This window comes from Nycticebus coucang, chromosome 6, assembly GCF_027406575.1.
Source record: "Nycticebus coucang isolate mNycCou1 chromosome 6, mNycCou1.pri, whole genome shotgun sequence".
Lineage (NCBI taxonomy): Eukaryota > Metazoa > Chordata > Mammalia > Primates > Lorisidae > Nycticebus > Nycticebus coucang.
The window spans coordinates 100,278,489-100,301,254 of record NC_069785.1 but is presented as its reverse complement, the minus strand read 5'-3'; the positions used below and the strand labels follow the sequence as shown (position 1 = coordinate 100,301,254).

Sequence of the window (22,766 nt, the reverse complement as noted above, 5' to 3'; positions counted from 1 at the left end):
AGTCATTTATTTTCAAACTGCTTTAATGTCTAAACAGAATTCCAGAGTTTTGTTTGTATCTACACTTAGCCCAGAAGCCTCCTATAATTGGAACACCGGGTTTCTAATTGTTCGTTAGTGTGAATAGTGCTGTGATAAGCCTTCCTGCACATATCTGTGCATATGATGGTATCTGTAGGATAAATTCCTGAACTGGAAGTACAGGTTTAAAGGTATGGCTGTTTTTAAGCTTTTAATGCATACTATAAACTCAGCCCACAGAAATGCACAATTCTAACTCCTACCAGCGGTGAGTAAGGCTTTTTCCTCCCACACCCTCGCCAGCAAAGCTTTCTTGATATGACAGATGAAAAATGTATATTATTGGCTTTTTTTATTTTGTATTTCTTTACTAGTAAGATTACATTTTTTTGTGTTTATTGACTATATACTTTTCTTTTTTTGTACATATCAATTGCCTAGCCTTTTTTTTTTTTAAGTTTAAAGTGTTCACCTTTTTTGTATTGATTTCCAAGAGCTTTATTTTTTAACACAAACAATTTTGAACATATACAGTGCTTGGTAGACTTGTGCAGGGAACCTGCATGAACCTCCAGGTGAGCTTTAGCAATTAGGAATTTATGACCAGTTGTGTCATCTGCACTCCCCTTTCCCCTCCCCTATATTTTAAAGCAAATCCTGGATATTTCATCATTTCTTCCATAAATATTCAGTGTGTAGCTCAAACAGATGAGGACTCTAATCGTTTTTCAATGTAGGAAAGGTAGTGACATTTTGTTTTTCATACGTGCTGCATATATTTTCCCCCAAATTTTTGTTTGCATTTTAATGTTGTTCATGGCATTTTTGTTTTGCAATGCTGAAATTTAGTCAGTCTTATACATCATTCTCTTCCCTTCTGCTTTCTTCCCTTACCTTTAGGCTTATTGGAGGCTAAATAAGATCTTGTCAAGCACTAGATGAGATTTCACCCTCCTGTGGTGTGATTTGTTACAAAAAATACATCAGAATATTCATAACAATGCTAAATAGTAAGGGAGTTGGCAGACATCTGTCTCTGGTTCTTGGTTTTTTTTCTTTTTTAATAGCGACAGAGTCTCAGTTTATGGCCCTCAGTAGAGTGCCGTGGCATCACACCGCGCACAACAACCTCCAACTCCTGGGCTTAGGCAATTCTCTTGCCTCAGCCTCCCGAGTAGCTGGGAGTACAGGTGCCCCAGCTAATAGCCACAACGCCCGGTTATTTTTTTGTTGCGGTTTGGCCGGGGCTGGGTTTGAACCCACCCTCAGTATATGGCCAGTGCCCTACTCACTGAGCCACAGGCGCCACCCTGGTTCTTGTTTTTTTAATGACTATGTTGATCTAACTCTCCATAGCCCTCGGATGTTTGTTGTCTCAGCTTCTAATATGTGCTTTTTCTCCATCCTAATTCACTGTTTCTCGTTCCTTGTTGTTTATGACAATCCTCTTCCCCATGACTTCTGTCCTGTGGTACATAAGGAGACCAGATGTCTAAACTTGGCAGAACTATCTATATGTAAAGTTTGAGTAGAAGGGCTCTGAACAGTGGCCGGAGCCCCCTGGTCAGCAGAGTGCGCAGACTTTGTGGACTCAGTGTGGTGTCCGGGGCCATCCCCTGTTCTTGGTGGTCTTTGTTAGACGTTTCCACGTGTCAGTCTTCACCATGCTCTGGGCGAGTGAGCATGTTCTCCTGTATTCGTGAGCACGCGATTCCTTCTGACGCCCCATGCGCTGTGGTGTGAGGATGAGCAGTCATGTGTGCTGGGGGCTGGCCGGGTCCGGAATGTGCGTGTGAAACCCCGTCCTCTCCTCAGGCCTCCAGCGTCAATGGGACAGATGATGAAAAGGCCTCTCACGCGGGTCCGGCTGACACACACCTCAAGTCCGAGAATGACAAGCTGAAGATTGCATTGACACAGAGGTGAGGGCTGTTTACAACCCAGATCCTGTTTCTCCATGCCAAGCCTGTTGTATTGGGCAGGGTTTCAGAAAATTGGGAGTAAAGACCTAGCCCTGCTCAGAGTGCCCAGTCTTCTCTTCTGGTGAAAGGAAGACCAGCTGATGTCATGGCATTGCTGTCTGGGTGACCACATCAGTATCAGTTCACGTGTTCGAGTGTGTGACAACGTGAGCACGTGTGGAGAGAGGGTCAACGTGAGAGACTGTGGTGTGTCCCTGTATTTAACACTCTGTTTCACAAAAAAGATTGAGTCTTGAGCATCTAAGAAAACCATTTAAAAACCTAAGAAACTGGGTGGTGCCTGTGGCTCAAGGAGTAGGGTGCCGGTTCCATATGCCAGAGGTGGCGGGTTCAAACCCAGCCCCGGCCAAAAAAAAAAAAAAAAAAAAACCTAAGAAACTATTAAAAAATATCAAATCACACAAAAATCATTGGCTTTCATATATACAAATATACACATAGAACATACATTTGAAGAAGAGATTTCTTTTACAATATGAACTAGAACCATAAAATAACATAGGAATAAACTTTTTAAAAAATGTACCAGATCTGTGTGAAGCAAACTTTAAAATGATTTTTAGGATCATAACTACATCATTTAGCAAATAGAAAGATAATATTCTTTTGGCTGGGCATGGTGGCTCACACCTGTAATCCTAGCACTTTGGGTGACCAAAATGGGAGAAGTGCTTGAGGCCAGGAGCTCGAGACCAGCTTGGGCAATGCAGCAAGACCCCATGTCTATAAGAAAATAGAAAAATAAAATCAGCCAAATGTGGTGGTGCACACCCGTAGTCCCAACTATTCAGGAGGTCGAGGCAGGCTGGGAGTATCTCTTGAGCTCGGGAGTTTAAGGTTACAGTGAGCTATAATCACACCACTGCACTCTAGCCTGAGTAACAGAACAAGACCCTGTCTTGTAAAAAGAATAATAAATTACATATTCTATTGAAAAGTGGTAAAAAACCCTAAAAGTATCAGTTTCCCCTAAATCTATAAATTTAACACAATCTCTATAACGATATCTGTAAGATTTTAATTTTTAATGGCTGTATGAACCAGATATTATCTTGAGAATGTGGTTCATTTCCTGAAGGCTGGGCTCTTGGGTGCCCTTGGGGCTTCTTGCTCACCTGGCCCGGGGTTCTGCCTGCTCCCTAAACTAAGAAGCTGCCCTCCTCAGAGCTGCCCATTTAAGAACTGTCATCTTGGAAGCTTTGCTCAGGCTACTATAACAAAATATCATGAACTGGGCAGTTTAGCAACAAACCTTTATTTCTAACAGTTCTGTAAACTGATTTCCAGGTGATAAAGTGACTCTTTGCCCAAGGTCACACATCTGGGGACTCCTTTTGTCCCCCTGCACTGCCTGCCGTTCACTCAAGGCTGTGGTTGCAGTCTCTGCAGGAACTTCTCAGGGGCAGCCAGACTGATTGCAGAGGCAGGGCCGCTGGGGGCTGGACACCCACCTCCTGCGCAGCTGGCCCAGCCAGCATGAGGAGCTTAATTCCTGTGACCCGGCACAGGACCCTTAGATTGACCCACTGCCTTTAGGCTGTGAGTCTTTTTCAGGTACTTCAAAGGGCATGGCTGTGACCAGTCTCTTTTCTTACTCATCAGGCAATTGTGAGAGCTATTTTTGGTTATTGAAGTTACAGTGCGTTGCCTGAATGAAAATATTTCACCCCTAAAAATAAATGTTTTCAAATCTTGAGTTGAATGAACATTGAGTTACAGGAATGGGCATGAATCTGTTTCCCTAAATTAGCTAAAACCCATCAGGTGATAAATTTTACTATTTTTTTCAGTCAGGAGTGTTTGCAACTGAAACCAAGCATTTTCCAGTTGTACTCCTAGGTCCTTGAGGCGATGGATGAAAGATTCCAGACTGTTCACACACAGTTTACTTTTAAACTGTGAAAAAATGTAAAAGCCTTTTTTAGAAAGAGGACTCTCTTCTGCGGGCACAAACCTCCTGGTGGGTTCGCTGGGTGAGGCTCTGCCCTGTCACCTCAGGTCCTTAGTGCCACAGATATGTGGGCTCCAATTAATTAAGGAATTAAAGGAGGGATTGAAAGGGAGTAGTGACTGAGGTGATCCTGACTCCCATTTTTTAAACTTCTTCCTCACTGAGCACATAGAACAGTGATTCTCAACCTTCCTAATGCTGTAACCCTTTAATACAGTTCCTGTGGGTCACGACAGGAACCGCTGACGTAGAAGGTAAAACCCAAGCGAGGCCTTTATGATGACAGCAGATGTGTCTCTCAGATCACTGGTCTCCTCACACCCTGAGGGGAAGTAGGGCCAGTGCTCCTCCCACACCCCAAGTTTAGAACCCCTGTTCAGCCCACAGGGTGCCAATTCCTGTTGTGTCCCCTCTGTGCTCAAGCCCTGGGCTCTCAAATCTGGATTCCTTTAATGCTGGTGGGGAGGCACAGGTTATAGTGAGGCTGTGACCACTCCACAGCTGGGGTCTGTTTCTTGTCCTGGGTCCTAGAGGTGTCCAAGGCCTTTGGGAGATTCTTAAGGGGACCTCTGGCCGGTCCCATCAACTCAGGACCTGTTCCTGAGAAGGAGCCGGCATGACAGGGCTCCTTGGCAGCGGGTCAGCAGGTATTTGGGGCTGGCGGTCTCTGCCACACTTTGCAGCCTTCATGCTTAGCCCTGTCTCAGCATTCTGTAACAACACTGTTCTCCTCTAAGGTGACTCTTTAATTAGATAGCCAGCAAGGTGGTGTCCTCCCACCACAGAGGCTTATCCTTCTTGGCACTTCATCCGTGCAGCCAGGCCCATGAGCCAACCCATGGGGCTGAAAAGTGGCAGAGACCCCCCCCTCCTCCAAGTGGGTGGAGCCACAGCAAGGTGGACAGCACCCACTGCATCCTCACTGCTTGTCCTTCCCCGCAGCGCCGCTAACGTGAAAAAGTGGGAGATTGAGCTGCAGACCCTGCGAGAGAGCAACGCCCGGCTGACCACGGCCCTGCAGGAGTCAGCGGCCAGCGTGGAGCAGTGGAAGAGGCAGTTCTCCATCTGCCGTGATGAGAACGACCGGCTCCGCAGCAAGGTGGGCCATGGGGGTTGGGGGAGGGGGCGTGGCCTCGGGTGGGAGAAGTGGGGGGCCTCAGAGTGGGCCACAGGAGGGAGCTCCCTGCCGGCTGGCATGGGCAGCAGGACATGTGGCCACCACGGTCCTTTGTCTCTTACTTTGTCCTCATCCCCACGGCCAGGGCAAGTCTTGCTGCTTCTGCTGAGGGAATGCCCCTCCATCTCCCGCCTTTTTAGCAGGAAGGTAACCATGATATGTTAATATTACCTTTGCCAAACCAAGTATTACGATTCGTATCCCTAGGAGATGTCAGCCTTGTCCCTCTCTGAGCACCCTCTGATGCTAGTCCTGGGCTGGCCCCTCACTGTGGGTGGCCTCCCTTGACGTTCCTGGGGTTAGTGACCTTCAGTTCACCTAAGGAGTCCAGAGAGTAAGTGAGAAGCCAGGTTTAGGAAAAGATGGGGAGCATATGCTTCCATTCCACACTCACCATTTCTAAATGTGTGAATTTAGAAGTGAGAAAAGGAACACAGCACTAGAGAGGATGGGCTGGTGGCCTGGGTGGGTTGCCTGCTGCCCTCTGACCCTTTCCTGCAATTAGTCACTCACTTGGTAGGTAGTTTTGCGGTGGCTGGAGACTCTACCTCCTCCCCCTGCCCCTGGGTTTGAGGCTTGTGTGCTAACCACATGTCAAGGGTGGTTAAGCCCCAGCTGTGAGTGCACAGGACTTTGGACTGTGTGCCTCAGGGAGGGTTTCAGGGGACACATGCCATTCAGATCAGTGCTCACCCTCCCTCAGCCCCGTTTACACCCGGTCAGTGCCCCGAGGTGCTGTGCACACAAAACCGCCTCACGTCCACATTCCATGTGGGAAGATTCAGTGGAGCACCAGGCCACTGGCTAATGTGCACATCCCCATTCCAGTCCTGGCAGACCTGCATGCCGGGCAGCAAGGTGGGCCTTAGGGTGGTTGCGGAAGGGTCTGCTATCCTCAGCTCCTCACTTTGGGCTGGGGATAGGGACACCGGCAAAGTGGGGAGGGACCACCATAAGGAACTTGCTCCCATGAGCAGCGTTGACTTCCCTGGTGGAGCCTCACACCCAGGGCTGGAGGTGGCAGTTGGTGGATCTCCAGGAGCAGTGATGCCAGGGCCGTGAGCCCTGAGGGTTGGCACAGGCCACCTCTAAGAAGTGTCCTGACAGTATCTACCTGGTACCCTTCAAACTGAGGGCTGTTGCTGCCTGGTGGGAGGAGTCCGTCCCTGCAGTGCACTTACGGTTACGTGCGGGGTCCACTCCAGCTGTCCACTCTACACACACATTGTGGCCCCAGGAAGTTCTCAGCATAGGTACAATGTCAGGGCGTCAGGCCTGGGCACTCTCACTCCACATGGGGAGCCCTTCTGAGGGTGCGGACTCGACATTCATCCTCAAGGAGGAGGCCACAGGCCAGGCCCCTCTGTACACCAGTAGGGAAGGTCACCTTGATTTACAGTGTAGGAAATGTCATTGCTTCCCTTCGGCAGTCATGTCCCACAGGGTAGCTCAGTTCTCTTTCCTGCTGGCTTAAACCCTTAAGATGAAACAGAATAATTGAGGACATGATTAACATGATACAAAAGTCATGCTGGGAAGACACAGGTCAGTTCAGGGGCCATCTGGCCCTTGCCTGTGACAGATTCATAAAGTAAACCTAAAATTACTCCCGGGGCTATGAGAGAAAACAGGAGCCCAGAGCAGCCTGAAGCCAGGTTTCTCCATTTACCCGACTGCCAGTGCTGAGGGCATCCCTGCAAGGGAGGGCACAGCCCCAGGAAGGAGCCGCGGGGGTCTGTTCATAACCGCAAAGGGAAATGTATAAGTTAATTGTGTATGGTCTATTTTAAAAGACCGCACACACATAGCTGTGTCCACCCCTTGTCTAACGACGGAAGTAAAGTAACACCACTGCTTTAATGTGTGGCCTTCGCTGAAGATTGACAAGCTGGAAGAGCAGTGCAGCGAGATCAGCAAAGAGAAGGAGAAGAACACCCAGCTGAAGAGGCGGATCGAGGAGCTGGAGGCAGAGCTCCGAGACAAAGAGACGGTGAGTGCTGGTGCTCTGGGTGGGGCCCTGGCATCCTCCTGGCCCAGGGAGGGGATCTCTACCCAGGGACACAGCTGGTGGCTTGGGGCACATGGCCAGCCCTGGCTACCACCTCAGTGCCAGCACAGAGGGTGCCAGGAGCCACACCAGAGTGCACACACTCCAGGGCAGAGGTCTCACTGTCCCCTGAAGCCTCCTTGCTGTGCACATGCAGTCTGTCACTTGGCCCATGGGGAGTGGCACATTTTATAAATAATGGGTCAAAGTTAAGTGCTACTGTCAGATGAATGCAGCTAGAACCCAGCCATGCAGGCATCTGCTTCCTGTGGGGAAGAGCAGTTCAGGCCACACGTGCTAGAGATGGGCAGGTCACTGAACCTCTCTAGGCCTCAGGAATCTACAAAGCAGGAGTCACTTGTGTAAGGACATCTGCCTTTTTGTGGTGGTGTGTGGACTTCATGTGGTAAAGCACATGATGTTTAAGTGTTAGCCTTGTCACCACCATTATTTGTGGGAACAGGACAGCTTCTGAAAGCTGCTTTACTCCCATTGCTCACGCCTGGGTTGATATTTTCTTTCTGTTTTTCTTTTTGTTTTGAGACAAGAGTCTGTTTTGTGTAGAGTGCCATGATGTATAGATCACAGCAACCTCCAATTCTTGGGCTCAAGTGATCCTCTCGCCTCAGTTTTTCTATCTTGCTCAGGCTGGTCTCCAACTCCTGAGAACAAGCAATCTACCTGCCTTGGCCTCTCAGAGTGCTGGGATTATAGGCATGAACCACCACACCTGGCGATATTTTCATGAATACATCTTATCTGACTTGCTATCATGTTCTTTCTCAAATTTCTGTCTCTTGTAGGAGTTGAAAGATCTCCGAAAACAAAGTGAAATCATACCTCAGCTCATGTCAGAGTGCGAATATGTTTCTGAGAAGTTAGAGGTGAGCAGAGGGGGAGGGGCATCCCTGTCCGGGGCTCAGACAAGAAGGCAATTGTCCTGTCACTCAATTCCTGGCTCCCTCTCACTTCCACACCTAGAAAGGTAAAGAAGAACCATTTTCCCTCCATCAAAAGCTGGCTGCACTTGCAGACCAGATGGCACCCCCACCTCCACCCCATCCCCTCCAACCCCCACCCGGCCAAACTTGCCAGGTGTCTGCAGAGTGCAGCTGAGAGGTGGCCTGTGACACAGACTCCTCTACCAGGCCCCCGTGCGGGCACTGCGTTCTCCACTCCGTGTTGGCCTTGGGATTCATGGGTCAAACCAAGCCCCCAGCCCACAGGTCACTTATGGCTTCCGCCTTGTGCTCCAAACCCTCTCCCTTCTGTCTCCTCAGGCGGCTGAGAGAGACAACCAAAACCTGGAAGACAAAGTCCGCTCTCTCAAGACGGACATCGAGGAGAGTAGGTACCGGCAGCGCCACCTGAAGGCGGAGCTGCGGAGCTTCCTGGAGGTGCTGGACGGCAAGATCGACGACCTCCACGACTTCCGCCGAGGCCTTTCCAAGCTGGGCACCGACAACTAACGCTGGGCCACACCGCGTGCTCGTGAGTCCCGAGTGTGTGTGTGAGACGAGCTTGCACCAGGACGTTCTCCTGTCTGTCGCTTCTGTAAATGCAGGTGCAGTCTGCCGTGTTTCCAAACCAGTTGTGCCGTCCACTTACTCCTCTCTAGAACAGAAATCTCCTTTCACTTCTCCAGCCTTGTGAGGTTGTGGACAACTGGAAGATTCTGACTCAGGAATCCAGAACTAGGTCTACCTTAAACATTTACAGTCAGGGCAGGGATGTTTATATCTTTCTTAAGGGCTGTTGCAACCATATGAACTGAAAAAAAGTACATGTATTTTCTAATCCAAATACCAATATCCTTTACACCAGGACATTTGGCTCCTTTTATTGACCAGCATACTCTGGACGTCCACCAAGACCAGTCCCTGGGGGCACAGAAAGAACAGCTTCCCTCTCAGTAACTCTGAGATACTTTAAAACAACCCTTTAGTAGGGACTTATCCAGAGAAAGCAAACAAACTTCTGGCAGGCGTGTTTTCTGGCATGGTGGCCACCTGCATCACTCTGTACTCCCCAGTTTGTACGGTTGCGACAATGTTCCTTTTCTTGGTTTTAATTTCTGAGCAGATGATTTTGCTGTGGGAGTAGCACTCGGTGAGGGCGCCTGGCACAGTGCCTGGCATAAAGTAGGTGCTTAATAAATATTTGTTCAATTAAACATTTAAACAGAATTTAGTGTTTTAATCAAAACCTGCAACAGAGTTCAAACCCCTGCTGAGTGCTGCACCATACCATCCATAATGGTCTGCCCTGGGAGTCTGTGGCCCCGGGACCAGCTTCTTCTCCAGACAAGGGGTCCAGTGGCCTGGGAATTCCAGGACCACTGGTTGGCTGTGGTATAGGGGATGATGCCTAGGGCTTGAAATCTAGGGTGGGATCCTATTATGGCTTTACACAATTGAGAATAACTCACACAGGCCCCCTGAGGGGGAGAGTTGGCTGGACTGGTGAGCCTGGGCCCTCTCAGGGGACCAGTCCTGCCCAGCCCTGCCTCTTCTCTTTCTCAGTCGTGCTGAGGAAGGGATGAGAGCCATAAACCCCTCCTCTCTTCCAGAGCCGCCCAGTGGGGCCACCCCCACCCTGGGTGCTATTGGCTCCCTTCATCAGGAGAGGCTGCTGTGGCAAGATGCTGTGAGTCCTTGGCTCTGCACAGTTCTAAATGCCTCAGGCAGGGGAGGCTGCTGTGCCTCCTTACCCCTTTGAGAACCACCTCAGAGAACTTACTCAAGAAACATTTTCCCATGGTTAGAGTTTCTCCCTGCTGAATTTGGATTCATGAGCAAATTGTCTGGGGAGGGGGCAGAGTCTGCACAGATGTGACCTGGGCCCCAGGTGAGCAGCCAAGTCCTGCCCTCTCCTTCCTGGCACTGAGACAGCTCTCTGAGCTGGGAAGTCTCGTTTGGGACGGGGATAGAAGAGAAGGCTGATGAGCACCAGGGCACGTTAGGGGAGGCTCCAGAGGCGGGTAGGGGGCCCTGGGCAGACAGGAAACAAAGTGTGGTCAAACTAGGTGTGGTGGGACCTGCCTTTCCCCAGGGCTCCGTTCAGCTCCCAGGAGAGTTGGTAGCAGCTCCCTGCTGGCTGTGCCATGAGGCCAAAGAGCTGGCCAGGAGTTAGCCCCATGGCCCAGAAGAAAAATAAGGGGATTCTTCTCAAGCCAGCCTGGTCTCCTTATCCGTAGACTGGGGGTGTGGCTGCCCAGGAGCATGGACTCTGGGATCCAAATACCCGCAACCTGGGTCTTTAGATGACCTCCACTTCTGTAGGACCTAGCAATCTGCAAGGAGCCGTCTCAACTGGCTGGAGCTCATTCAGCTGACACAGTTGTCATAGGGTAGTGGCAAAGCCACTTAAGCATTTCAGTGTCAGTGACTTTAAAAAACACTGGAAGTGGAAGTGTAGGAAACATAGAAAGCCAGTACCACGGAGGGCTGCTGAGACGTCGGGACCCACAGTCCCCGCTCACTAGCCACTGCAGAGTTAGTGAGCACCTTGTTCCTCATACTCTGTGTGAAGCTCTAAAACCGCAGCCTGGGAGCATGGTCATAGGGACTCCTTTAAAGGGAAGGGTAAGGCTCAGTGATTGTAGCTCAGCAACTAGGGCGCCAGCCACATACACCAGAGCTAGTGGGTTCGAATCCAACCTGGGCCTGCCAAACAGCAATGACAACTACAACAAAAAAAATAGCAGGGTGTTGCAGTGGGCGCCTATAGTCCCAGCTACTTGTGAGGCTGAGGCAAAAGAATAGCTTAAGTCCAAGAGTTTGAGGTTGCTGTGATGGCACAGCACTCTACCCAGGGCGACATAGTGAGACTCTGTCTCTAAATAAATAAATAGATAAGTTGGATTTGGCAGTGAGAGCACAGCAACTTTACAAAAGCAACTTTCCATTCCTCTGCTTTTCTTCAAAGATCTTAGTGTTTCTTCATTTTACTTTCTTTAAAAAGCTAATGATGATGATGCCCCAGGAACAACCCAGACAATCAGGAGACTGGCCCTCTCTGGCAGCCTCTGCCACTGTGAATGGTGGACTCAATACAATGAAAATGACCTGCCAAATTTTTCCTGGCATTCACTTGAGCCCATGTGACATGCCCTCATTTACTTTGATGTCCAGCGCAGTCTCAGCACCGTTCCAAGTGTGGGCAGGACATGGGTCCTCACTTGGGAGCATCACAGCCATGTGTCACTGCCCAGGAGCTGGAGTGCCTGCACCACACTGTGTCTAAATGCGGGCTTCCGACTTTGGCACTTCCAAGACCAGCTTTCTGTACCTTCGTTAGCATGCTTTCTACGGCTGTGAAACCTGGGCACCAAGGAAAACTTGAAATCTCTAAACTATGAGGATTTTTAACACATTAACTGCCCATGTGAGTTGTACTTAACTTATACTAATTTTGAGCCCAGGGCCTCGAAGCATATCTAACTCATTTGTCTTGACTGTGGTGGCCCCAAGGAAAAAGAAAATTTTTCTAGTGTGCAGTTGATGTGTTAATAACTTCATTCTAGTCAAGGCCCAAGAGGATGCATTTTAAAGTTGGGAGTGGTGAAGGGGTCTCTCTAGGGTCAGGGAGTGTAAAACCACCAGAGTGGCAGATTGACACCCTGTGGTCAGACCTTGCAGGGAAAGAGACCCAGTGTTCACAGGAGACCTGGAACTCACTAGTCCCTCAGGTTCATCTCTCCTTAACTGGGTGAAAGGACTGGGCAGAGATTGTTACACGTATTTTGTAGACAGGAAGTGGAGACAGAAGTGACACACCCAAGGTCACCTAGCTATGACCAATAGTGTGGGCTCCACATCCAGATGTCCTGGATCTTGGTCTGTGCCTTTGAGAGCCAGACCACTGTTCCCCTTTTGGTGACACTTGGGTGCACAAAAGATTATGCACTCCCCAATTGTTTTAACGTGTGTCCATAGTGAAGAACAATTTACAAAAGCATGAACCAGAATTCCATTTAGAAATGTCCATTACAAACATTTCTGAATGATTCTGGTTTTGCAGGGATCTCTCCAAGATAGCTGGTTAAAATGACTGCGTTAAGAGGCTTGTTCTGTGGAACACAAACTTACTTTCAGTTCTTTATTGATGATTTTAGTGTCCAAGTAGTGGGGGAGACCTTGAGCTTGCACAGACACAGACAGAGCCCTGGTGGGGAAGTGCCCTTCCCCTTCCTGGTTATGAGCTTCTCCTGGGCAGGGAGCAGGCTGTCCCAGTGGTTGCAGCACGTTGAATGGAACCAAACCAACACCCAGGATGACTGTCCACAGGGGGTGGCTGGTCTCTACCTGCAGGCTCCCTGGGCACAGCCTCAGAGTGGTGGCTGCAGCACCTGCCTGGTGCACACTGTGTTTGACTTGGAGCATCAAATAATGGGTAGGACACAGGGCAGTCAGAGTGCTGCCCAGAAGCATTGAGACATGCCTGACTTACGAGGGCTCTTCTGTACAGAAGTCAAGTCTCCTTCTCTATAGAAACCAAGACAATTTTGGGTAAGAGCCAACCACAGGCCTGGTGGAAACCTTATGGTGGGACCTCACATGTGACCCGGTGCACCCTCGGAAAGAAGGCAGCTGTGACGTGACTTAGTGTGGGCGCTCGAGAGAGGCTGCCCTGCGTGAGGGACCAGCTGCCACTCTTCACTAACAACCAAGAGAATTGGTGCCATTTGTCCTGCTAGAAGTCACAATTCTTTTATTTCCTTGAACTGTCACTGGATTTCAAAGCTCTTGCAAACTAGAAGCTTGCAAATCAATGTCCATATGTATTTTTAAATGATATGCATGGCTTAAAAGGACCCCAATTATTAAGTACACAGCTTCCCTAGAGAAATGGTGTGTGTCCTGGGGATGGGAAGGGAGCATGATGGAGGGAGCCCTGTCCAGAAATGCATTAATCACAGGTCTCTTCCATGCTCCTGTCTGAGGAATGTGGTTTTCTAGTTCACTGGGCAAGCAAGAAGGTGTCTGTGATAAGAATGTTGAGCTGAGTGACATTTCTAGTGAACTGGGACTGTGTGTGTGCATGGGTGCCAGGAGGAAGCAGCATGGGGAAGGGGAAAAACAATAAGAAAGTTTTTAATACAAAATATGTACACTTAAAAGGAGACTTTATTTTCATATTTCTAGTGGTGATGTCTCTGTTCTGGAACCCATTTAAGAGGAGTCTGTGGGTCTGTGTTTGAGCAGAGTTGTATATGCCCTGCCCTCTCCGACGTGCACAGCCTTGCTGCGGGATGGGCTCCCAGACTCCAGAGACCCCAGCACACCTGGCAGCAGCCCAGACAAACCACAGCAGAGTCCTCGCTGGTGGACATTTGACAGGTGACTGGCAGGACTGACAGTGTGCATCTGTGGAGAGCATGTTACTGTTTTTACCCTCTTGTTCCACTTTTAAGAGAAAGTCTTGACTTTACGTCAGTTGCTATAGCAATGTCTTGTGATGTAACCACAAGAAGACATTTCTTGCATCAAATGATGTTCATGGGTGGATAAGTGGACTCTCCCTAGAGTACTGGGTTATTTCCCCTTTTTTAAATGCTTTTTGGTACATATATAATATATACTTTTTTAAAATAAGAAACTGCAGATGAGTGGAAAGAAAAAAAATCACCTATTTCTATACCATCTGATTATAACCACTGTTAACATTTCAGTATGTATCTTTTCAGACATTTTTCTATGCATCTATATTTGTTTTATTACTTCTTCCATGAAGTATATTATACATACTGTTTTATAACTTGCTTTTCCCCTTTAACACCACTTTAGGAAAATATTTCTGTAGCAGTAAATATGTAATTATATCATTTTTAACCTCTATGTAGGTTATACCTTGGATACTTAGATTGTTTCCAGTTTTTTACTCTTGTAGTCAAGAACATGATAAAATTCTTCTAATATTTTTTGTGAACTTTTCAGACAGTTTACTTAGGCTAATTTTCTATAATTGGACTTATTGACTTAGAAGTATGTTCCTTCATATCTGCGACTCCCTCCCTCCCTGGGCAGACAGGAGACTTCAGTCTCCAGCCCCCTGTGGTCATTTAGGGTCCAATGACTAATTCTGGCCAATGCAGTGTGAGCAGAGGTGACATGTGAAACTCTAGGCTGAGTCTGTGAAATGCCCTCGTGCAGTTCTCCACTGTCTGTGTCCCCTGGCTTCAGCAAATGGTGACACTCCAGGTGTGGGGCCTCTGCCAGCCTGGGTCCCTGACTTACTGCATGGGGCAGCTGACTCCCCTTCTCCTCGTGTCACCCTTACCTGCCACCCTGCATGGATGTGCCACATGAATGAAGAATTAAACCTTGAACATCACACCACTGGGATTTCAGGGGGAATTTGTTACTGCAGCATAACACATTCTGTCCTAACAATAAAGAAGGTATGTACATTTTTAGGACTTTGGACATATTATGTAGTGCCTCAGACTGCCTTCCAGAAAGAAGGTCCCAAATTGAACTCCCACCAGTAGTGTTATGAAACACTACTTCCTCTTTAATACTAGTGTTACCAGGGAGGCAGGGAGCTAAAGCAAAAATGTTTTTATTAAAATGTGACCCTTAGGGCAGTGCCTGTGGCTCAGTGAGTATGGCGCCAGTCCCACATACCTAGGGTGGCAGGTTCAAACCCTAGTTTGGCCCTAGCCAAACTGCAACAAAAACAAAATAGCCAGGTGTTGTGGCAGGCGCCTGTGGTCCCAGCTACTCAGGAGCCTGAGGCAAGAGAATCGCCTAAGCCCAAGAGCTGGAGGTTGCTGTGAGCTGTGACACTACGGCACTCTACCGAGGGCAACCAAGTGAGACTCTGTCTCTAAAAAAAAAAAAAAGTGACCCTTATTAGCAAAACTATTTACTTAACTGTATTTTACCTGGCCAGTTTCCTTATATTAGCAGTTTCATTGATTTCTAAGAAATTTGTTTCATAAATATTATTAAAAAATTAAGTTGCATGTATGGCTTTTTAAAAATGTTCAAACATTAAGGCCAGGTGTGGTGGCTCCCACCTATAATCCCAGCACTTTGAGAGGCCAAGGTGCAGGGATTGTTTAAAGGTCAAGAGTTTGAGACCAGCCTGAGCAACATGGCAACACCCTCTCTCTACCCCGCCACCTCCCCCAAAATTAGCTAGGCCTGGTGGTGGGCACCTTTAGTCCTAGATACCAAGGAGACTGAAGTAGGAGGATTGCTTGAGAGCCCAAGAGTTTGAGGTTCCAAAGAGCTAATCATGACACCTTTGCACTCTACCACACAAAACAGAATGAGACCCTGTCTCTAAAAACTGTTTTGGGCCAAGCACAGTGGCTCACACCTGTAATCCTAGCACTCTGGGATTGCCTGAGTTCAGATGTTCAAGACCAGCCTGAGCAAGAGCAAGACCCCATCTCTACTAAAAAAAAAAAAAAAAAATAGAATTAGAGTACACCTGTGGCTCAAAGGAGTGGGGCACGGGCACTGGCCCTGGCCAAAACTGTAAAAAAAATAGCCGGGCATAGTAGCACACACCTGTAGTTCCAGCTACATAGGAGGCTGAGGCAAGAAGATTGCTCAACCCTGAGGGTTTGAGGTTGCTGTGAGCTATGATTCCACATGAATCCATAGCACTCTACCCAGGGCAACAGAGTGAGACTGTGTCTCAAAACCAAAAAATTTAAATCAGTAAGTAGAATTATTTTTAATGTTCACACATTAAAGAAACCTTTTAGTTAAATTTATCTTTTCCTTTATGATTGCTACCTTTGCTGTCATGTGTATGCAGGTCCTCCCAATTCTGATTCCAAGGTAGTATAAATATTTACCAGTATTTTATTCTTGTACTTGTTACTGTTTCTTTCTAAACAGTTGAATATCTGATCTATCTGGAATTTATTTTCTAAATTGCTCCAACACTATTTATTGGGAAATCTATGCTTTCTCTCCTCCATATGAAATCTCATTTTGCTCCTTCTGTGGGGTGCCTTGGAGAAGCACACCGTTGCCCTTCACGCTGGGAGCTCTGCTGTGGTCCATTCCGGCACTGGTACCACACTGTTTTGGTCACTATAGCTTTGGACTAAATGTCCCCATTAATTAAGCTTTTTCAAAAATATCCTCATATTGTATATTAATATTTCCAAAAGAAATTTGAAATCATGTTGTAATGTTCAGAAGAAGCGAAAATTAGATTGTGTAAAATTTATATATTATTACAGAGAGAATTAACATCTTTATAATATTTAGCCTTTCATTTCAGTAAATTTATGATGTTTTATGTCCCTCAGCCTTTTTTTGCAGTAGAGGTAATTTCTGTTATTGCGGTCACTGTTATAAGGTCTTTTGTCCATTGTCTTTTCCAACTGTTTATTGTTAGTATATAGGTACATCGCTACTTTTTTTGTGATGAAAATTAAATCTGTTGGTTTTCTGACTTGAAACATTGACACTTATGTAAATTTAGATATAGTAGAACCTTCATAGTTGACCCCCTCCCAATTTTCATAGACCAGACGAGCACCATATGTACTTAGGGAAGTTCCTTATGGTGACCACCTCCCTATGTTGACCAGTTCTACCATATTGTGAGAAAAACATAATGTGGAAAATGAAAGTCCCTCAATTTTCTTCCTAAAACACATGTAAGTTCTATCGCCGTGACCCTCCGCTACTTACATCCTGCCCGGGGCAGTAGGTCTGCTGCACACTCAGTCTGCCTCACCCTCCAGGTGAGAGCGCAGTGTGTGCTGGTATAATAGTTTATTTAGTTTGGCTATTGATTATTTCTTTTATAACTAGCCAATTATTGAATTCTCTTCATTCTAATAGTATTTTTGTTAATTTCTTTTCCCTTTTTTAGGTGAGTAATAGTTCTGGGTAGTGCTGACAATTTAACTCCATATTTTTAATAATCTTACTTTACTTATCCCATTGAGCAACACTTTTAGAACAATGTTAAATAACACGTATTTAACTATGCTGGCACTGTACATTCTTTATATAGTGAGAATACCTCTAGTGTTTCTCTAAAAGCATAAGTGTGACTTTCAGTGTAAGATAGTCTTAATATTTGAATTTATATATTAAAGTTAAGCTCTTCTATTGCTAGTTTACTGACAATTTTATCAGTAATGGATGTTGGAATTTTATTAAATGGTGTTTTTTCACATCTGTCAAGATAAAATAGTTTTTCTCTATTATGACTCAAGATGAATTATTTTAATTGATTTGATAATGTTAAGACCTCTGCATTTCTACAAAAACCTGTAGAAACAGTAGTCATACTATAAGTAGTATGTCAGTAGTAGTCATACTGGGAGGTAGTCATTGTACATCATTCTTTTAACGTACATCTTTCAATGTTAACAGTGGTTATTTATGATGGGCTGGTCTGTGATTGGTTTTCATTTTGTGTTTCTTATCTGTATTTTTGATTTTTCTACAAAGATCATGTATTACTTGTATAATAAAAATATAAGCTTTAAAATGAGAAAAAATTTCTTCTGGATTTGTTTGCTCTTTTCACTTTGGAATTTGTCATAATCTTATATAATTTTTTCTGCTGTTTTTGTCAGGTATTGGTGTTGAGTTTTGCTCCTTAGAAAAATTACAGAGAATTTGGAAAGTCCTCCTTTTCTATGCTTTGTAACAGTTTAAATAGTATTTAGAATGTTTGGCTCTTTTAAGTTTTTATAACATGTATAAAACTGTCCAAGTCTAGTGCCTTTAAGTAATTATTTTATAGTATTTTCACTTTTTTTTCCATGTTCAGTTGTCTCTTCAAACTATCTTCCTATTCTGTAAGTTTTTGGCAATTTAAATTTCCTAAATAGTGAATCTGTTAAGATTTTAAAATTTGCCTGCTTGGAGTTGTGATTCTCCTTTCCCACTCATGATGCAGTGTCTGTGTTTTCCCTTCTTGGTCTGATTAGCTTTTCCAGAGTTAGTCTATCTTTTATCGGTCTTTTTGAAGAACTAACTCTGGGACTTACATAGCCATTTATTGTTACAACACTTTATGGTTGTTTTGTTTTTGTTCTTATTTTTTCCTTTTTTTTCTTTCACCTTCTCAAGTTGAATGCCATATTAACTTTTCTTGCTTAATAAATGACATAGTTACGAACATTGTAAAGTGATGACTTTTCCTCTGGACTCACTTTTTCTATATCCCTTAAATTTTTATGTATGGTGTTCTAAGTTATAAATAATTCATAATTTCGGATTTGGCCTTATTTTTTCCTGGAGTTATTTGAAGTTATTTAACTTTCCAGGTAGTTTGATATTTGATATTTGTCCCAAATTTCTAATTTCATTCCCTTGTTGTCAAAGAGGGTACGGCCCATACAATTTGTGCATTTTGGAGTTTATTGGTGTATTCTTGAGACCTAATAAATGTTTAACTTTAATATTCCCAGGAAACTAGAGAAGAAAGTATATTCTCCGAAGGGGACACAATTGTTTGCATTAATTTGACCTTATGAAGTGTAATTTTGGACCTTTAATTTTTACTTACTTGGCTCATTAAAGACTAAGAACAGCTCAGTTTCCTATTGCTATTGTATTTTTGTCTGTTTCTCTTGTGTTTCTAACAGTTTTTGCTTTATGTGTTTCTGTTAGATGTTATTTGGCAAATGATCTTTTTACATTTAAGGGAAAAAATATTTTCCTTTACAGACTTGTATACTTGTCAATTCTGCCCATTTTATTGTAACAGTTGTTTATATAGAAAAACTTAGTTCAGTAAAATATTTGTGTGTGTTTTTAAATCGAGGACAATGTTTTCTAAGCCTTTTGTGTCTTAACAAGATACTTTGGAAGTTCTTGCTCTTCTTAAGTAGGTCAGCGCCCTTTCTCCAGGGCCACTTCCTAAGCCAGAGCAAGAGTGGCAGTGGGGTCAGGCTGCCCGTCTTTGGGAAAAATAAAGGCATTTTGAGTATATACTGGTTCCTGCCTGGGAAGAGCCCCACACAGGAGGATGTTTAGAGGATGCTGGCCCTTCATACAATCAAATTTTGCCTCAGCACAAAAGCTCTTCTCAACCCAGGAGGCATCTTTCTTTTGCCAAGACTAGCCTTCCGAGTTGCACCACAGAATGTATGCTTATATGCCTGGTTATTGGGGAAAAAACTAATCCCAGAGACTCATCCTACCAGAAAAGACTTTTCCAGAACTGTTTTGAAAGGCTATGTATGTGGCAGTCTGTACCCGGCACAGAACCAATATCCCCCAAACTCATGTGGGAGGGGTGACTCCCAGCCCTCAGCTTGTAAGTATTCTGACCCTGTTTTCCCTTCCTTCCAGCTGATTTCTGTGTTGAGCCCCACCAGGCACATGCACTTTGATCTCAGTCAGCCCCAGACTCCCTTTTCCAGAGGACGAGCCCTGAAGGTTCTGAGGGCTTCCTGTGTCTGCTGAGATGTTTCCTGTTCTCTCCTGCCCCTCTGTTGCGGTTGGGCCAAGTGAATTACTTGGATGTTCTGTGCTGCAGGAATCTCCATGAGGCACTAGTCAGCCCTCTCTGCAGCCGTCCCCTGTCAGGGCTGCAGAGACTTTGCGGGGAGGAGCTGGTTAACTCACAGTACTACTAGATAAGCCAGATGTGTATGCACTTGACACCAGACTACCTTGCTGATGGCTGTGGTCCTGCCCTGACCCCATCTCCCGCCCAAAACTCCAGGCCCTGACCCACCAGACAGAGGCCTCACTGCACTCCAAGTGTTGACACCATCTCCAGCCTTTCTCTTCTTGCACATGGAGTTGCACTGTCTTGCCTTCTCCCTCTTGCCTTCCCGTCTCTCTGCCGCTGCTGTTCCTCTCCCCAGGCAGCCCTACCTATTTCTGCTGACCACAGTCTAGGATCGCCTCCATCTTCTGGGCCCCTCCTGCAAAGCTGCCAGAATCTTGGGACAGAGTCTCTGCTCTCCTGGCTCCTCCCCCACAGGCCACACCAGGCCCTGCTGTGCCCTGCTGTTCCCACTGCCTGGATCCCCTTCCCTACTCCAACCCAGTTCCTCCCCTTAGGCCCAGGTCCCAGGGCTTAGCCCTCCAGGAGTCCAAGGGATTTCTTATGCCTCTTGCAGAGTTCTTTTCATACATAGCTCTTAGTTAATTCATGGCTTCAATCAACAGCTACTCACTGAGCACCTCTGTGCCCAGGCCCTGGGCACACAATGGTGAAAAGTCTCCGTTACTTCCCACAAATCTTCAACATTCTGTGGAGAGGTGAAAAGATGCCCTGGAGGTGGTGGTGGAGCTCAGCTGAGGGCTGTATGGCTCCCCCTGGACAGTGGCCATGTCACAGGTGGCCAGGAATAGGGGCAGAACACACTGACCTCCTCCAGAGCTGAGATGACCCCAGGCCACTCTGAAGACCCGTGGACATCAGGCTTCAGGATTACCACCCTTAGGAGGAGGGTGCTTCACCCTCAGGATGCCTGCTTCACACCGCCATGTCCCGGCCCATGCAGGTCCCCTGGACTTCAGTGTGGCAGTGTTCTGTTACAATGCTCTGCAGACCAGCTGCTCCACAGCTATCTGGGATGCCAGCCCATCCCACAAAAACCTGGATTAGGACCTTTGCATTCTAGGCCTGGAAATCTGTTAGTCTAGCAAGCTCTTTATACTAGACAGAATAATGGTCCCCAAAGAAATCTACTTCCTAATTCCTAGAACCTGTGACTATTACCTTACATGGCAAAAGAGACTTTCAGATGGAGAGATAAGCCTGGATTATCTGGGTAGGCCCAAACTAATTGCCTACGTTTTTAAAAGCAGAGCAGCTTTCCTTGGGGTCAGAAAGAAACACGACGATGGAAGGAGGTAAATATGACACTACTGGCTTTGAAGATGGAGGAAGGAGCCATAAGCCAAGGAACACGGGCACCCCCTAGAAACCAGAAAAGGCAATGAAACAGCTTCTCCCAGAGTGTAGATGCGAATGTGGCCCTGTCAAAACCTGGATTGTAGCCCAGGGGACCCCTGTGGGACTTCTGACCTATAGACTGTTTTCAAGCTACTGCATTTGTCATTTATGGCCATAGAAAACCAGTACATTCCTCACCTGAGTTTACATACACTAAGGTTCCAGAATAGACCCACTCAGCTATGTGGTTTCATATGATGTATAGTCACTGGTCCAAAACTTCCAGATTCTAGCTGCCTCCATCAGCTGCCTGATTCCCCACTTCAAATTCTGGAGAGGGAAGTAATGGACAAATGAACAGCCCAGTGTGAGACCCAGATCACTGTGTCCTACTCTAGGACAGTCCACAGGATGCTGCCAGCTGTGGACTGAGAGCTCAGAGGCCAGGCTCCAAGACAAGGTCAGTGGTCAGCAGTCATACAGGAGAAAGAGGGCCAAGGAAGACTTCAGAAAGCCGTGAGGTTGAGCCTGCAGGGTGGCTGTGAGCTGACCAGGACGTGGAGGTGGGACGGAGGGGCAACAGTTCTGGGCACTGCACACAAGAGAGCAGGCTCCGGGGCAAGCAAGCAGCTTGGTGTTGCTGGCATAAAACCTACAGTAAGGGAAGGGTTTGCCAGGGGACAGCAGCCAGATGTGAGGGTTCTGTATACCATGGTGAGGGAACAGCCCTTACTTGTGAGGGTTGGAAAGTCAGGGAAGAACTTGGAGGGGCAAAGATGGACTGCAGGGTGGAGAGCTTTCAAGCTGGGACAACAGGAGACATACTTACCCCCACTCCTTGGCTCTGAAATCCCTGAAGCCAAGATTTACTTCAGGGCTTGGCTGGAAGAAGAGGTGTGTGAGAGATGGGAGTGGGAATAAGGGACAGAAGTTTCCAAAGAAGTCTTGATGTGAAAAAGGTACAATTGGGCCAGGAACTTTAATCAGGAGAACTCTTCTGAAAAGTGTCTTTTGGAAGGCCACTTGTCTTTGGCAGCTCTTAGAAAGCAAATTCTGGGATCGGTGCCTGTGGCTCAAGTGGCTAAGGTGCCAACCACATACACCTGAGCTGGCGGGTTCGAATCCAGCCGGGGCCAAACAACAATGATGTCTGCAACCTAAAGATAGCCAGGCGTTGTAGCAGGTGCCTGTAGTCCCAGCTACTTGGGAGGCGTTGGCAGGAGAATCGCTTGAGCCCAGGAGGTGGAGGTTGCTGTGAGCTGTGATGCCACAGCACTCTACCCAGGGCGACAGCTTGAGTGAGGCTCTGTCTCAAAAAAAAAAAAAGCAAATTCTGAAAATTATCCAAGCCTGATTAATCTCACTGGTCTTTCAAGGTACTAAAATTACAATGAGTAATTAGAAAAAATACCCAACTGCAAAATAAGCATTAAAAAAGTCCCACAAAGTTCTGATTTTGCCACTTTTGAATTCCAAGTTCTTTCCAGAGGAATAGTTGCAGGTGGCACAACTGAGTAGGGCGCTGGCCTCATATACCAAGGGCGGCAGGTTCAAATCCGGCCCTCAGCCAAACTGCAACAACAAAAAAAATAGTTGGGCATTATGGTGGCTGCCTATGGTCCCAGCTACTTGGGAGGCTGAGACAAGAGAATCACCAAGCCTTAGAGCTGGAGGTTGCTGTGAGCTGTGATACCACAGCACTCTACCAAAGGTGACAAAGTCTGTGTCTAAAAAAAA

General features: G+C 46.5%; 2 protein-coding genes across 2 annotated transcripts in view; both read left to right on the top strand.

Annotated features, from left to right (window-relative positions):
• Window positions 1-9,351, top strand: part of HOMER2 (homer scaffold protein 2) — a 111,764-nt gene extending 102,413 nt beyond the window's left edge. Inside the window, exons 5-9 of the mRNA XM_053596205.1 lie at window positions 1,837-1,943; window positions 4,897-5,053; window positions 7,011-7,121; window positions 7,982-8,062; window positions 8,459-9,351. Coding sequence (XP_053452180.1) covers window positions 1,837-1,943; window positions 4,897-5,053; window positions 7,011-7,121; window positions 7,982-8,062; window positions 8,459-8,647 — 645 coding nt within the window. The 3' untranslated portion in view covers window positions 8,648-9,351. The remainder of the gene's footprint in view (window positions 1-1,836; window positions 1,944-4,896; window positions 5,054-7,010; window positions 7,122-7,981; window positions 8,063-8,458) is intronic.
• The window catches only part of LOC128589246 (annexin A1-like), a 104,079-nt gene that overhangs the window by 1,919 nt on the left and 79,394 nt on the right, over window positions 1-22,766 (top strand). The gene's annotated exons all lie outside the window — the stretch shown is intronic.